The following is a 17,712-nucleotide window of genomic DNA, read 5'->3' as shown; positions in this document are numbered from 1 at the left end:
GGAAAGTGATGAAAGACATCTGATCAGAGCTGGCCCTGCAAGCAGTTATGGAAGACAAAACTGCACAGTGCATTTCTGGCTGGGATCACGTTCAGAAGCTTAAATACTAGTCCTTCTGTCTGCCTCTTTCCATTATTTTAAAACACTCATTAATGTATATTATTCCTTTAAATATGTATATATATTTTTGGATATCTATGTGTGTGTTTACTACAGTTGATTAAGTCAGGTTTGGTTAATACAACTGAACAACCTGTGCAATATCACATTCTGACACTCCAAAACATTCTAAGGTCTCATTACAATATCCCAGAACTGAGGAAGGGCAAATATTGCTAATAGTTTTAAAATGCAATGGATTGATATTCATACATAAACATGTATTAATGCATTTGTATGAACTTCCTTTGAGTGCTGTTTTAACAAGGGATTAACCCACTTATTTCTCTGTTAATGTAGTGAGCAAAGTAATTTCATGCACATGTTGAACTGCATCTGTGTGTTAATAATATTGTACAGTGTAATTTCAGCCCACAAACCAATTAGGATTGAATATGAGTCTAGAAGGCAGTTTCACATTTCATCACTCCTTTCCAGGCACTTCTGTTATGATCTGAAAGCACATGATTAATTTTCTCCATTCAGAAATTACCTCAGGAGCTTTAGCATTAAGTCAAAGAGAGTTGCTGTTGGCTTTGCTTATTCAAGTTAATCTCTAGCTCCTACCAGCATACAGAAAGCCCTCATGTACGTTTACCATAGGAAGTGAAGCATGGGCCATGTCAATCAGGGGTCAATACAGAGTTACCAAACTAAGCAGTGTTCTCACTCATGTTTCATTCAGGGAGGCTGATGGCTGTGTGGAATTTTCATACTATGCCCTCTTAAACAAATTACAGGAGTTTTGCTGTTCCAAAATTGGCATGAGTTTGGAGAGAGTTTTTTGCATGAGATGACTCAGAGGTGGAGATTTGGTGGTTACACGTCTGTCATCAGTGATGAGAAAATTTAAACAATGAACTTTGGCTAAAGTGCAACTTATTTTTTGCACGTTTTTAGTAGAAAATTAAATAAACCAACTAAGAAAACCAAATTAAAAAGAACTCTCAGAAATCCTGCAGAGGATGCAAAAGTGAAGGACGGTTAATCAGGGCAGGTGTCCCATGGAAGGGCTTTTAATATTTTAAATCCTTGCAAACAAAGTTATGAATTGCACAGAACAGAACTTTCACTTATAATGATTGCATAAAAATCTTAGGTGTGACTAAAACTCTTCATTTTAGCATATTGATCTCAAACTTGAAGACATGCAAGCCTTGAAATGGCTTCTGATGATAGCAACAGATCGACACATAATGCTTCAGCGTTATAAAGTGGCCATTAACCTGCTTGATTTAAATAGGATTAACATCTCTGGTACAACAGTGAATGTTATGTAAACACAGCCTGGACTTGCTGAACGATCATAATCCGTTTTTGGTTAATGCCATTTGGAACATCTCATTTCATCTCTGAACATGCCATCAATAGTTTCTAGACAGTAGTATGTCTTTCACAGGGCTCAAGATAACTGAAAGATTGGCTATGTACATTTTTGAATGGTGCCTCATGCTGCAAAGATGATTATTCACAGACCTGTAAAAAAGGATGGCATCCTGGGTTTTCCAGCACTGGTAACATTGTCATTTAACTACCTTCATTTCAAGCTGTCAGGAAGTTACATAGAACTGAAAATAATGTTATGATTAATAACTGGTTATCAAAGGCACCTCTGAGATGTTCTCTTGAGTTTTGTTCTAAAGCGGGGGGAAGAAGCAAAATGTTCATTGTTATCCAGAGCTTCAAAATCAAGTGGCAGATTTTGTTGCTTCACGGCAATATGTTCGAGCTGATTCTAATTGTTGGGGTATCATTGGCTGATATGTTTGCATTGCCCAGGAATTTAATATGGATTTGGGTCATATTTCCACAGCATGAATATTAGAGTGATGCATGTTGACAGGAATTGGGTTTTGTTATCTGCAGGAAGATGACAAACAAAGAGACGGAACTGTCACTGTGGCTGTTCTGCATGCAGTTTGCTGCCCGTTCTAGATGGATTGCTTCACTTTCAAATCTTCTCCTGGCAAAACTGTCAGATTCGTTCCTAATTCCTTTTGTACCTATGACACTTGAGCAACAGAGGGCGACATGTTGTCAAGTCGCGGTTGAAGTGGCCTCAACGCCATCTGTGTTTTCTGCGGAGGAAAGGCAGACCTGATCTCTGAAATTCCACCCTGTAATGGACCAATCTGTCTGGAAGGTGTAAGTGGGAGCAAATGAGCTTTGGAAGATCATACATAGACTCAATCAACTCGGAAGGAGTGTTTAATGTACTCTGGAGCCATATTCTTGTACCATCGGAAATGAAAATCAGACTTCATTGTGTTCAGAGCGTACAGTTCACACATTGATTGCACATTGTCTTTCTTATCGGATAGCAATCTTCTAGATGTTAAAAATCAAGACTAGATTTGTACTCTTAAGCGTTTGCTCAATTCATGACTCAAAGAGGTCTATAATGCACTACTTGTATGATTTTATATTGACTATACCTTGAGTTGTACATATTTAATAGTGATTTCAGTAGATACTTTTTTTGTGTAATCTATAAGACTCAGATTTTTGTCTGTCTCGCCTGTTTTAATTGGCCAATTTAAGGGCACATTTGTTGGTGGGGGTTTATTGAGTCGGTGGTGCATGGCGCACGGAGACACAAGGGGCGCGTGGAGGGCTGGAACGCATGACGCACATGTGGCTGCCAACAGTTGGTGGCAGCAGCAGCAGGGTTGGGGGGTGTTGGTGGAGAACAAAAACAGTAGAAGGTAAGGGGAGTCCAGCAACAAAGTTACTTTGGCTGGTGAGATTGTTTCCATGAGGGATGGGATGGGATTGGTGGGAGGATGGGGATGGCAAGAGCGGGATGGAATGGCATGGGAAGGAGGGAATGGCATGGGAAGGAGGGAATGGTATGGAATGGGGATGGCATGGGAGAGGCGGATGAGATAATGGAATCGGTTAAGTGTGGCAAAATGGTGGGGACAATTATTTGATACAACTTATGACTTGAAAACTATTTTTTCTAAAAATGAAGATTCACCAGATTTGAATGAAATTTTTTTTAGAAAAGCTGTCAGATGAATTAAAAGAATACATCAGCGTTGATTCTATAGATGAAGAAGATGATAACAGACTATACCCTCCAGAGTTTCTACACAGTCTAACTCCAATGGACATGCCACCGCACCAACCTAGACTCAAGGAAGGAGCAATTATAATGTTGCTACGACACGTGAATCCTAAACTAGGGCTTTGTCATGGAACAAGATTAGTTAAGAAACTGTTTTCTTCAATGATGGATACGGAAATTATAACAGGCAGATTTCAAGGAAGTAGAGTGTTCATTCCTCAAATAATATTGAACCCAACAGATGTAAATCTGCCTTTTCAACTCAGAAGAAAACAGTTCCCAATTAAGCTTTCATATTCTCTGACTATCGACATGTCACAAGGTCAGACTTTTGATAAAATTTGTATTTATATTCCTTGGCCTGTATTTACGCATGGCCAGCTTTATGTAGATTTTTCCAGAGAGAGATGTTTTGATTCTCTTGAAGTCTTTGGCGAAACAGTAAGCAGAAATCCTGTATTTAAAGAAGTACTGTTGCAATAAAGATACCAATTTGACTGCAGATGTTTAGCAGGTCTCTGCTAGTTGAGATTAAATGTATTGCATACGCTAAGACACTAATGCAAGCTGCCGTCTTTTGTGAATCATAATTAATATGCACCCAGGTATCTTGTTTCATTTTATCACAGCACCTGTCAACATTTGTCTCATTGTTGCCACTCTTGTGCTCAGCTGCACTAGGGCTTCCCCAATGTGGCTTTATTTGCCTCGGGGACATTGTGATGGATTAATAGGGTAAATAATTAAAAGAGCAGAATGCTTAGGTAGGTGCAGATTACGGATCACAAGTGTCATTCCATCAGATCAATTTTTTTAACTCTTCATACTGTTTGGCTAGGTTCTGGAAATTTGAGGTGCATTTGGCGAAGTTAAGGACATAGGCAGCTGGTTCTGTCTGAAGAAAAGTCAGCTGAATCTTTTAAAGAGCAAAAGTTGTACTTGTATTACAGAAAACAATGTATCTTGAGCAGTGGCTTGGTTTGTGGACTTTTAGAATGTGGCCCAAGGTGGCTGTGTGGTGTCAGGACAAATAAGTGTGTCTTCAATGTTGAAGGAATATTGAGGGAAAGCAGTGACGAGCTACATTCATCCATTTGTGTTCTTTTAAAGCATGTGTTACCGTGGAAAATGAATTGGTAGGGTATGACATGGTGACAAGCTAGCCAAATGGTATCATGTCACTGACGTTGATCAAAAGTAGGTAGAGTTAAGAAGAAAATAGTGATGCATTGTCATTCCCAGTCTAGGGAAAGGAGGTGATGAGAATGTAGGTCGTGTTATCCTCTCAATAGATGGACCATATCAAACCAGCACTTAAATAACGTGTGTTCAATTTAGATTTGTAGGACATGCCGCAATATTTCTTATAGGTGCTGTCTCTGGCTATAATAGCTGTGTGTGTTGTACTTGCAGAAGACAGTAGGCAGCATGGACCAGTGTTTGAAGAACAACCACTGCCTACCATCTACCCAGAAGAGTCTGAGGAAGCAAAACTGTCACTAAACTGTCGAGCTCGCGCAAATCCTCCCCCAGACTACAGGTAAAAGAACTTTTTTTTGCTTGTGTAAATGTCCCAGTCTGTTGTTATGGGTGTTCAAAGGAATATAGTTATATATGTTTGGTATCTGTGTTGGAAGGTATGTCAAACCTGTTTTACCTCACGTTATGTTCCCTTTTACTTTTCCTAATCCTCTATTGTTATCATTTGATCACTAGGTGAGTACTGGAATGGCTTTGATTTACTTTTGCATTCATGTACATTATCACTCTTTTCATTGTGTCTGACATAATTGCAGGGACATCTTGTGGGTTCGGACCACCCCTGGTAGCACAGGCTGTGTTTCTCTTTGTTTTTTTACATGTAGAAATGCATTTTGTGTTTGATGTAGGTGGAAACTGAACAACCGGGACATTAATATGGACGATAGTCGCTACAGTATGATCGGTGGCAACCTAATTATCAACAACCCAGAAAAGGTGAAGGACCGTGGCAAGTACCAGTGCTTGGCAACAAACAAGTACGGAACCATCATCAGCAAAGAGGCCAAGCTGCAATTTGGATGTACGTAGTTATTTATTTGGAAACCAGAAATCCTCTTAAATGCATCTATGTGCCAGCCAGTATTCGTTGGGTATTTTATTTTTACATTTATTTCCTCTTCGGTTGCACTTATAGTTCAGTGGTAGCACTCTCTCCTTTGGGTACAAGCTCCACTTTAGAGATTTGAGCACATAATCTAGGCTGACACTCCAGCGTAATACTGAGGGAGTGCTGCATTGAGATATTAAATTGAGATGTTAAATTGAGGCCCTGTCTGCCCTGTCCGGCGGATGTAAAAGATCCCACGACACTATTGTAGGGAAGGGAGGGAAGTTCGCGTGGAGTTCTAGTCATTTATCCCTCAAAAATATCATTAGAAAAAGCAGATGATGTGGTCATTTATCGCAAAGCTGTTTGTGGGATCTTGCTGTGTTCAAATATACTGCCACGCTACATACATTATAACAGTGACTGCACTTCAAAAAGTACTGTAGTAGCTGTGAATTGCTTTGGGATGTCCTCAGGTTGTGAAAGGTTCTTTCTTTTCCTCCATATCTCCTGAAAGTGTTGTCTCTCTGAACTGAAGCATAGAATTATATAGTGTATACAACACAGAAACACGCCATTCAGCCCAACCAGTCCTTGCCAGTTTTTATGCTGCACTTGAGCCTCCTCCCATCCTTCCTCATCTGATTCTAACTGCATAACCCTCGATTCTCTTCGCCCTCATCTGTTTGTCTCGCTTCCCCTTACATGCTTCAATACTATTTGCTTTTACCACTCCCTGTGGTAGCATGTTCCACATTTTCACCATTCTTGGGCTGAAGAAGTTTCTTCTGAATTCCCTATTTAATTTCTTGGTGTCTATCTTATATTGATAGCCTCTATTTTTGCTTTATCCCATTTTTTTTTTATTTCCAAAATATACTTTATTCATAAAAATCTGTAAAAATTACATTACCAGTTTCCAACAGCACCAAGTCAAAAAATACAAACAGTGCAAAGGAGGTCCGTTTGCTTCATTACAATCATGAGTTGCCTCACAACCCTTCCATTTCACATTTGTCATGCCAATTACATTTTTACATTTTACAGCAAATGAAAATTTTCCCGATACAGTTCGAGGGGTTTCCCATGGATCCAGCCCCTCAGTTCAGCTTGGTGGGGGGACCTTACACTGTGGTCTTTCCCCATTGAGCCTTTGCTGCGTCTGTCCCAAGCTTTAGTGCGTCCCTCAGCACGTAGTCCTAGACCTTGGAATGTGCCAGTCTGCAACATTAGGTGGTGGACAACTCTTTGCGCTGGAAGACCAGCACGTTTCGGGCAGACCAAAGGGGGTCTTTCACCGAATTGATAGTCCTCCAGCAGCAGTTGATGTTTGTCTCGGTGTGCGTCCCTGGGAACAGCCCGTAGAGCACAGACTCCTGTGTTACAGAGCTGCTTGGGATGAATCGCGACAAAAACCACTGCATCTCTTTCTACACCTGCTTTGCAAAGACACATTCCAGGAGGAGGTGGGCAACCGTCTCTTCCCCACCACAGCCACCACGGGGGCATTGTGCGGAGGGGGCGAGACTTCAGGCGTGCAGGAAAGATCTGACAGGGAGGGCTCTTCTCACCACCAGCCAAGCTACATCTTGGTGCTTGTTTGAAAGTTCTGGTGATGAGGCATTCCGCCAAATGACTTTGGCGGTCTGCTCGGGGAACCGTCTCCTTTTCCCGTAGGGCCTTGAGGACATTCCGTGCAGACCACTGCCTGATGGATCGGTGGTCAAAGGTGTTTTCCTGCAGAAACTGCTCCATGAAGGATAGGTGGTACGGCACGTTCCAACTGCATGGAGCATTCCACAGCAATGTGACCAGGCCCATCCTTCGCAACACCGGGGACAGATAGAACCTCAGCACGTAGTGACACTTGGAGTTTGCGTACTGGAGGTCTACACACAGCTTGATGCAGCCGCACACGAAGGTGGTCATCAGGATTAGGGCCATGTTGGGTACATTTTTCCCGCTCTTATCCAGGGGTTTGAACATGGTGTCCCTCTGGACCCGGTCCATTTTAGATCCCCAGATGAAGCGGAAAATGGCTCGGGTGACTGCCACAGCGCAGGAGTGGGGTATGGGCCAGACCTGCGCCACGTACAGCAACAACGTGAGCGCCTCGCACCTGATGACCAGGTTCTTACCCACAATGGAGAGAGATCGCTGCCCCCACATGCTCAACTTTTGTTGTACCTTGGCTACTCGCTCCTCCCAAGTTTTGGTGCACACCCCGGCCCTTCCGAAACATATCCCCAGAACCCTCAGGTAGGGGATAAAGGATCGGTCAGCCCATAAGTGGAAAAATTCTGGGCTAGATTTTGTTCCCAGCCTGATGTTGGGTTCCATGGTGGGGGTGGGGGGAAGTTCACCCCTTCACCCCCACCATAGCCACTGGAGTGCCACTGGGAAATTGGAGCCACAACAGCCACCACGGAACCTGATGGCAGGATTGTTGGGCCCGATCTTCCTGGCAGCAGGGAAGCTCCATGGCGGCCCCTCCGCCACTGTGCGATGAGACCTGACTTAGCATATTTAAATTACACATTTGCATACATTAAAATGTAAACTGCAGCGATCTTACCTTCAGATCCTGATCCTCAGTGTAACGAGCGGCCCTCATGCACTTTCACTTTCCCTTCCAGGGAAAGCTGGTGCATTGAGGTGGGGAAGGGGTGAACTCTGCACTCTGATCGGTATTGGGGGCAAAGGGGTGAACTCTGCGTTCCAGTGGCTTTGGTGGGGGTGAAGGGGTGAACTCTGCACTTTGATGGGTATGCGGGGGGAAGGGGTGAATTCTGCATTCGATGGGTGTTGGGGAGGAGAAGGGGTGAACTCTGTACTCTGATGGGTTTGGGGGAGGGGAGGGTGAAGGGGTGAACTCTGCACTCTGATGGGGAATGGGGGGAGGGGTGAACTCTGCACTCTGATGGGTAATGGGGGGGAAGGGGTGAAAGCTGCACTCTGATGGATGTGGGGGGAAGGGGTGAAAGCTGCACTCTGATGGGTAATGGGGGGGGGGAAGGGGTGAAAGCTGCACTCTGATGGGTAATGGGGGGAAGGGGTGAAAGCTGCACTCTGATGGGTAATGGGGGGGGGGAAGGGGTGAAAGCTGCACTCTGATGGGTAATGGGGGGAAGGGGTGAAAGCTGCACTCTGATGGATGTGGGGGCGAAGGGGTGAACTCTGCGTAAAGTTGCACTGTTTGCAGCACTGGAAGCCTTTTTAAAAATGGTGCCAGCACCTGCTCCTTCACCAAGTGATGCCGTGAACAGTGTCGCCGAGGCCGCCCTGCCATGTGATTGGGTAGGGTAGCCACGTGCATATGTAAAATGGCCGCCTGTCGCGTAATTGCGTTGGAATGGATCCCGTAGGGACAGCCGCCATGTTTCACACCTGCTGCCACTCCCAGCGGCATGAATGCAAAATTCAGCCCTCTGTGTGTACACTATCAAAACGTATCACAATTATAAAGACCACTAGCAGGTTATTCCTCAACCTCTCTCCTAGCCTTTATATCCTTTCCTGATAGGTATAACCTCACAGTTCTCGTCTCATCTTTGTAAATCTTTTTTGCACCCTCTCCAGTGACAACAACTGTACACAGGACTCCAAGTATGGGTTAACCAAGGTTCAATACAAATTGAACATGACTATTCTAATTTTCAATTCTGTCACTCGAGAAGTAAACCCTAGTGCTTGATTTGGTTTTTTTTTAAGACCTAATTAACCTGTAACTACTTTTAATGATTTGTCTATTTATACTTCCTGATCCCTTTGCTCTTCTACCCTATTTGTATTCTTATTTTCCAAGTCATATGTGACCTTATTTTTAAAATCAAAATGTAATACCTCACACTTAAATTTTTATTCTTTCATGGGTGCGCATTACTGGCAAGGCCAGTATTTGTTAGGCAACCCTAATTACCCTTGACAACTGAGTGGCTTGCTAGGCCGTTTCAGAGGACAGTTAAGGGTCAACCACATTGTTGTGGGTCTGGTGTCACATGTAGGCCAGACCAGGTAAGAATGGCAGTTTTCTTTCCCTAAAGGGCATTAGTGAACCAGATGGGGTTTTGCGATAGTTTCGTGGCACCATTACTGAGACAAGTCCAGATTTGTATTAATTGATTGAATTTAAATTCCACCAGCTGCCCCCAGGTATTAGCCTGGACATCTGGATTGCGAGTTCAGTGACATTACCACTATACCACTCTCTCTGCTTGTGTTAAACTATCTATTAATTTGTGACCATAATACACATACACAGTTAAGGTCAGTTATTGCTATCTGTTTTCTGTAATTAGCATAACAATCCCACTAATGTTCACTCTTCAGGGCAGGCAGAAAATGGTTCTGCCTATGCCAATTCTCTTGGCTACTGTGATGTGTACATGGATCCAGCAGGAAACTCCAAGTATTTAGGATAGAATAATGAATCCCATTCAATTTCAAACGTCTTAGTGATTTTGATTGACAGCTGTGTCTGGAGTGAGGACAGGACTGTATGGGTGACCGGGCCAGTGATTCTTCTGATGGGCAGCTCAGTGGGCAGGAGCTTCCAATTCTGAACTTCAGTTTGGTTCATGGGCTCAGCTCAGTCGTTCATCTGAAACCAGCAAGGACACTAAACTGGATGTTGCTGCATTTCACCACCTAAGAAGTGAGAAGCTGTTGAGAAAGGTAGTGCCAGACAAGTATCTTTGTTCATTGATAGTCTACAAGTACTGCTTATTACCTGTTCCGAAATAAATTTGTCTATTGGTTTCTAGTCAGAGCTTCAGACTGACAGCATACTAAATACAACAAAAGTAGAGGTCTAAAAGAGAACCTTGCTCTTGCACTTCCAGTTAATTGCTTTTGCTTATTTGCTCTTTACTTAGATATTGAGGAGATAGCGGCTGGAAAGTTCACTTAAGGGAAAGGTACCGAATCCAAATAATACATCTGGTAAAAAAACAGAATATAACCACACCCATCCATTTTGAGAGGGTCAGGGAAGAGCAATTGAAATGATTTTGTGTCCTAAAATTAATTAGTTACGAGGAGGGGCTTGCAGAATTAAAGATTAAGAAGGGATCTGATCCAGGTCTCTAGAAAGGAATGGAAAAGAAAAGCTTGTATTGATACAATATTTTATCACATGGCTCAGATACATCTCTGATTGCTTTATGTACAATGAACTTCTTTGAAGTTCACTACCCACTCTTGTGTAGTCCAACGTGACAGATCTTTTTTGCACTAAATTAGGCCTCACGAGCATCAATGAGTTCAATGATCAGTTATCTGAAATTCTTTACTGTGTGTGACCAGCCAGGTTTCAGCAACATAAGCTGTGATAATTCATTGATATCCAGGAGCCTTCCACATTTATCTTCAGGCCAGGGAGAAATGATGAAGCTGTTGTTTTCGGACATTTTATGTGTATTTGTTTACTTCTCTCAGGAGCTTGCAGATAAATCCAGGGCGTTCTTCCCAATTAAACGATAATGGTAGGACAAGGGGGGAAATGGTCTAAAGTAGTGAAAGGAGTTTCTTGTGCCAGTAGGTTCTTCATGTAGAGTGGTCAATACATGGAATAGACTCCTGGGCGTAGCAATGATTTTCAAACCCAGTGTGTTGCAAACCCACTATTCTCCTAGGGAATAGCCTCTGACCAGAACTCCAGAAGACAGCATCAGAAAACCTAACCAAAATAGAGCCATATCTCTGCAGAAATATTTTCTGTTATCTGACAGCAACAGACGTAACTTGGTTATAAATGAAATAATACAGAAATATACAAGGATTCCATTTTGATAACCTGTGTGCTCAATTGGTGGATGTCTAAAGAGCGTTTCTAAGCAACAGTTGGATACAGTGTTGGAAGCACAGAAGCTTCTTTTCACTTGAATGTATAGAATACTTTTTTTTCATCATATTTCTACTGAGACCTTTTGTAAATTGAAAGAAGTCCATGACCCTGCAGGTTCTATGTGAATGTTGAAGTGGACCCAACTGGTCACCTCTAATTGCACATGTCCGTGTTCCATTAATGCTCCCTTCACCCTTTTATTAACGTATACACTTATGTGCATTAATTTTCTATTTGAAGTCTATTTTTCACACTTTTATCTAGTTAATGACAGCATATCTCTCCCGAATTCATACATGAATCTGACTTTTAACTCTGTTTACATCATTCCAGTTCGTTGGCATTGAATCTGTGTTAAAGCAGCCATGATCAGTTGAAACCAAATTGGATTTTAGTTAGAAACTCACTGTTTGTTGTAGATCTGTCTTTGAGCCAGTCTGAGATGAAGCATCTTAATAGTTTACTGCTTCTACTTCACATAGGATGAATTTATTCCTAGATGTGTTGCTCAAGGCTCTGCTGATCACTTGGAAAAGTATCGTTGTGTGACATAAAATAATAATACTTGCACATCGAAACCAGTTTCACATTTACGTTATTTTAGTCAGTTGTTAAACTTTACACTCAACTTTTGCCTTTTTAGTTGCAGTCACTTACCTCATGTATTTTCAGCCTTTTAAAAGCCAAGCCTGGCGTTAGCTAATCCATCATAGGCGAGTCACCTCATCTGATCACGTTCTTATCTTGCTGATGCATTGCCCTGTGAGCCTTGATCCTTTGACCAGGCATCTCAGTAAAATAAGGAGCACAGAACGAAGCTGCGGGGGTAGAATTTATATCCACTGGTGATTTCGACACTAACTGGTTTGTAATTTGTCACTCAGGAATTGTCAGGTCAGCTCACTGGAGAGTTATAAATCGTATCCCTCAGATCTCGTCATATGTTTATGGGGGGAGGGGAGAAGGGGACTTGCGATAAATGTTTATGAGCTCCTAACCAATCTAAGGCAGTACATGCTTCTGCAATGTGTCCCTAGCCATCCATTACTCTGTAGATTGTGCAGTGTGCATGAAATTTGATTCCAAATCAATTCAGCTTACAAAGTCCCTACCAAACAGACTGGGATGCAGCAGAGATGTGCTTCAACTCTAGTTGAGCGAACCCACAATCTCTCTTTCCCTTGCGTTGATGGAAAGAGCAATTTAAACAAACCTCAGTTCAAGCGATCCTTTCTAAAAATCCCAGTAACCTGTCAATTCCACCATCTCAGCTTTGGTGAAGGTGAGCACACGCGAACAGAGATATAAGTTTCCTGAGCCGATCGCAGTCAGGGCAGTAGACAATGCACAGTAATGGGATTCAGTCCCACTGGGCTGGAAGAGGGAGCTTGGCTTGCGATCTTCATACCTATACAGTGACCACTGCTAGCATTAGTTGTATGAACATTGGGTGAGACTAGGATTGGGTTTGGCTCCAGAGTCAAATAGCCTGCTGATACTCACATGTGGAGAAAAGCCACTTTCGGCAGGTGTTGGAGGGACTCCATGGAATCGTATTTCAGAATGATTTGAGGCCTTCACAGGATAAGTTTAGATGAAGAAAGCCCTTCAGCCCATTTGATCCCATCCTTCCAGGACACCATCCCTACCATTGTAGTATTTGCCATCAAAGTTTTAAACATGACAGGGTCTGGTCACAGCCGCCCCTTCTGGCAGCCCAGCCAACACTTGCTCGCCCTCAAGGGGAGGTGGGAAGAGTATTTGGATCACCATTTTATTTCCAGCTCGTTCCTGTCTCGCTGTCACAAGATTGCTGCTCATCAGACAAAGTGCCATGCATTTTCTGTGGGAGTTAAAGGATGCCATGTAGCACCATCCTTTCAGTGTCCTTGCAAAGATAAAACACTGTGGATGAATACAAGTTCACCAGTCAATCTAACTGCATAGTGAATGCATTACACCTACACACCTAGCTACAATGACTAAAAGTGCACTTGGTCCCAGTTATTTCAAGAAGTATCGGTGGGTTTAGAGGGTCTTAGAATATTTCTGAGAAGAATTAGGTGAAACTGTTAACTGTAATGCTGTACTGACCCGTTGGTTTAGCTGCCATTAGGTGGACACCTTGGTGCAAATTGTTGAAATGTGTAATGATTAAAACCCGTGTTTGTACTAATAGGAACACCACCCAGTGGAAGATTAATTCCACGTGCATCAGTACTTACCTTTCTTTAAGAGGAAACAAAATCTCGGGTAGTAATTTTTGTTCTAAGTATTCTCCCATTTCATACTGAGAAAACAAACCTCACAAGGTTTGTGCGATTTTCATTTTTAAACTTGCAGTTCCTGTTGACCTACTGGTATTAATTCAGTTAGTGCTCTACTTTTGTGTTAAGGATTCGTTGGCAGCTGTTGCTTGTATCTGTGAGTCTCGTGCCCGAGAATTGTGGCGCTCAACCACTAAACTATTGTGATGAACTCAGATGTGCCTTATTGTTAAGGGCCATACTTGAAGTTGCAGAATAGGTTTCCATGAAATCAAATAGAAGAACTTTTTGCTTTAAGCAGCACTATCAGTTGACTGGGTTATCATTATTATAATACTAATAATGAATGAAAATTCAGTGAAAAGGAGTACTTTAAATCATGAGAATTAAGCCCCAATTTTAACTGAAATTTTAACTTCAGTGGAGTTGAAAATTGGGCGGGTTGGGGGGGTAAACCGGGCATCCGATCCCAACCCGTCACTGTCTCCATGTTTGCTCAGTTAAAAATCAGCGCTTTACTTTTTGAAATTCCACTCATGACAATGAATTTGTAAAAAGGAAGTTTTTCCATCTTTCTCCTCCAGATCTCGAGAGATTTCCGAATGAGGAACGCCAAGCCGTGGAAGTGAGGTTAGGAGTTGGTGCGATGCTTCTCTGTGCTCCACCTCCACATTTCCCAGGTAATTCCACACACCTGTTGTGCCATTGTACTTCCGTTTTGCATTCCTTTTCTTGCCGAATTCCTCCGAAGGCTTCTTCCTGGAGCATAGCTCACGGGCACAGGCCATCCTTCAGTGCTTTATCCCAAGTGGCTCTCCAGCTGTGAGTATTGGCAGTCAGTGTTGGCAGACTATCAGTTGGGTGGATTGGGGTATTCTCTGAACCTTATGTTAGCATTATGTGGTACTGGGGTAGTTATAGACGTATAAGGAAATGACCACAGTTCTGAACTAAAAGATGCATGCACCTCAAAACAGTGCCTCCACTTGTTTCCCAACAAAGCCATGTTCCTAATCACAGAATCTTAGAATCGTTACAGTGCAGAAGGAGGCCATTTGGCCCATCGTGTCCGCACCAGCTCTCTGAAAGAGCAATTCACTCAGTTCCATTCCCCTGCCTTCTCCCTGTAACCCTTCACATTCTTCCTTTTCATATAACAGTCTAATTCCCTGTTGAATGCTTCAATTGAACCTGCCTCCACCACACTCTCAGGCAGTGCATACCAGACCTGAACCACACTGCGTGAAAAAGTTTTTCGTTATGTCACTTTTGCTTCTCTTACCAAGTACTTTAAATCTGTGCCCTCTTGTTCTTGATCCTTTCACGAGTGGGAACAGTTTCTCTCTATCTACTGTGTCCAGACCCCTTATGATTTTGAATAGCTTCTATCAATAATCACTTCTTAGCCTTCTCTCAGAAAAACAGTCCCAACTTCTCCAATCTATCTTAATAACTGAAGTTCCTCATCTCTGGAACCATTCTCGTGAATCTTTTCTCTACTCTCTCCAATGCCCTCACATCTTTCCTAAAGTGCAGCACCCAGAACTGGACGCAATACTCCTGCTGAGGCTGAACTAGTGTCTTATAGAAGTTCAACATAACTTGCTTGCTCTTGTGCTCTATGCCCCTATTAATAAAGCCCAGGATACTCTATGCTTTATTGATCACGCTCTCAACCTGTCCTGCACATATACACCCAGGTCCCTCTGCTCCTGCACCCACTTTAGAATTGTACCCTTTATTTTGTATTGTCTCTCCATGTTCTTCCTACCAAAATGAATCACTTCACATTTCTCTGCATTGAACCTCATCTGCCACCTGTCTGCCCATTCCACCAACTTATCTATGTCTTTTTGGAGTTCTACATGATCCCCCTCACAGTTCACAATGCTTTCAAGTTTCGTATCATTTGCAAACTTTGAAATTGTGCCCTGTACACCAAGGTCTAGGTCATTAATATATATCAGGAAAAGCACAGATTCCAACATTGACCTGTGGGGAACTTCTCCAGCCTGAAAAACATCTATTAACCTCTACTCTTTGTTTCCTCCCACTGAGCTAATTCCGTATTGTTACGACCAGGTGAGAAGGGGTCCAGGGGTTCTCTCTGAGCCTTTGCCTGGTTTAACCATAACAGGGTTAAATTTTAAAACACCGTGTTTTTAGCTCCCCCTTAGTGAATCCTTGTTCACTGCTCCAATTGTAAGGCAAATAAATCAAACCGGTTTCCTTAGATTAAAACAAGAAAGGTAGAAGTTTCTTAATCTTAAACTCTAATCCAGTTAACGACTACGAATATACAACGTGACCACGCCAGCATTCAAATGCGATAAACACACACGCAGATAGAAACAGAAAAAGTAGAAGGAATAAAGGGGAAAAGTTTGAGGCAATATCTGGTAGTTACAGTCCTTTAAGTTCAATGTGGAGTTTTTGGTTGCCGGTAAGTCTTGCAATTCGTTGGCGCCCAGTTCACACTTCAACTTGTTCTGATGTAGGAATCTTTTCTCTCTTGAGGTAGACGTGTCTTCCGTGGGTCCGGTGGCTTGGGAGAACACAAGAGAGAGGGATCCTTCCTTGTTGCAGCCTCAGTTTCACACTGCCTTCTGAATTCAAACTATCCTGTGGCTAGTTCAAAAAAACCTGGACCAGCCAGTTAGTCATGTGACCTAAAATAAAAACAAGAAATGCTGGAACCACTCAGCAGGTCTGGCAGCATCTGTGGAAAGAGAAGCGGAGTTAATGTTTCGGGTCAGTGACCCTTCTTCGGAAGTGACAAATATTAAAAATGTCACAGGTTATAAGCAAGTGAGGTGGGGGTGGGGCAAGAGATAACAAAGGAGAAGGTGTAGATTGGACAAGGTCACATAGCTGACCAAAAGGTCATGGAGCAAAGGCAAACAATATGTTAACGGTGCGTTGAAAGACAAAGCATTAGTACAGAAAAGGTGTTAACAGACTGAATATTGAACAGCAGCAAGTGCAAACATGAAAAAAATCAGTGGGTAAGCAAACTGAACAAACGAAGATGAAATGAAATAAATGCAAAAAAAGGTTGTAAAAAAATGTAAGAAAGGAAAAAACAACTAAAAATGAAAGTAAAATGGGGGGCTGTCATGCTCTGAAATTATTGAACTCAATGTTCAGTGCGGAAGGCTGTAGTGTGCCTAATCGGTAGATGAGATGCTGTTCCTCGAGCTTGCGTTGATGTTCACTGGAACACTGCAGCAATCCCAGGACAGAGATGTGAGCATGAGAGCAGGGGGGAGTGTTGAAATGGCAAGCAACCGGAAGCTCAGGGTCCTGCTTGCGGACTGAGCGGAGGTGTTCCGCACAACGGTCACCCAGTCTGCGCTTGGTCTCCCCAATGTAGAGGAGACCACATTGTGAGCAGCAAATACAGTATAATATAAATATATATATATATATATATATATAAAAATATAAATACAGAATACAGTATAGTCATGTGACCAGCTGGTTTAACCAGTCCTGGCTCTGTGGATTGTCTCATCTTAGCAGGGCCTGGAGTGTACTTCCTTACACTTTCACTGTCTGGTGATCAAAATCCATTTGGGTTAATTGGAGCAGGCAATAGTCCTTTGTCTCCACAAGCAGCGTCTCTTAGTATGCAAATGTCCTTCCAGCCCAGTGTCTGGTGATCTTCAAATAAGTAATTACTTCACTCCAACAACAGTTTAAAATCGTTAAAGTTTATATGACAAAATTAATATGCCTCATTCGTGGCAGGTGGGGTGTCTGCATGACCGTATCCATGTTGCTACCGTCCCTTTTATTCCATGAGCTATAACCTTGCTCACAAGTCTGTTGTGTGGCACTGTATCAAATACCTTTTGAAAGTCCATATACATCACATCAACAGCATTGCCCTCATCAACCCTCTCTGCTACCTCCTCAAGAAACTCCAGCAAGTTAGTTAAACATGATTTTCCCTTAAGAAATCTATGCTGGCTTTCCTTAATTAACCTGCATTTGTCCATATGACTATTAATTTTGTCCCAAATTATTTTTTTTAAAGATTTTCCACCACCGAAGTTAAACTGACTGGCCTGTAGTTGATGGGCTTATCTTTATACCCCTTTTTGAACAATTCTCCAGTCCTCTGGCAGCACCCTCGAGTCTAAGGAAGACTGAAAAATTATGGCCAGTGCCTCTGCGATTTCCACCTTCACTTCCCTCAGTATCCTTGGATGCATCTCATCTGGTCCTGGTGTTTTATCCACTTCAAGTACAGACAGCCTATCTAATACGTTCTCTTTAT

General features: G+C 42.6%; 1 protein-coding gene across 3 annotated transcripts in view; it reads left to right on the top strand.

Moving 5' to 3' along the window:
• The window catches only part of LOC137379721 (contactin-1-like), a 934,724-nt gene that overhangs the window by 402,750 nt on the left and 514,262 nt on the right, over positions 1-17,712 (top strand). For all 3 annotated transcript variants that reach the window (XM_068050989.1, XM_068050987.1, XM_068050988.1), the window contains 3 exons: positions 4,643-4,769; positions 5,119-5,291; positions 14,015-14,110. In XM_068050989.1, the coding sequence (XP_067907090.1) occupies positions 4,643-4,769; positions 5,119-5,291; positions 14,015-14,110 (396 nt within the window). The remainder of the gene's footprint in view (positions 1-4,642; positions 4,770-5,118; positions 5,292-14,014; positions 14,111-17,712) is intronic.

The sequence above is a fragment of the Heterodontus francisci genome, chromosome 18, assembly GCF_036365525.1.
Source record: "Heterodontus francisci isolate sHetFra1 chromosome 18, sHetFra1.hap1, whole genome shotgun sequence".
In the NCBI taxonomy this organism is placed as follows: domain Eukaryota; kingdom Metazoa; phylum Chordata; class Chondrichthyes; order Heterodontiformes; family Heterodontidae; genus Heterodontus; species Heterodontus francisci.
The sequence above is the reverse complement of the archived record's forward strand: the minus strand, read 5'-3'. Positions and strand labels throughout refer to the sequence as shown.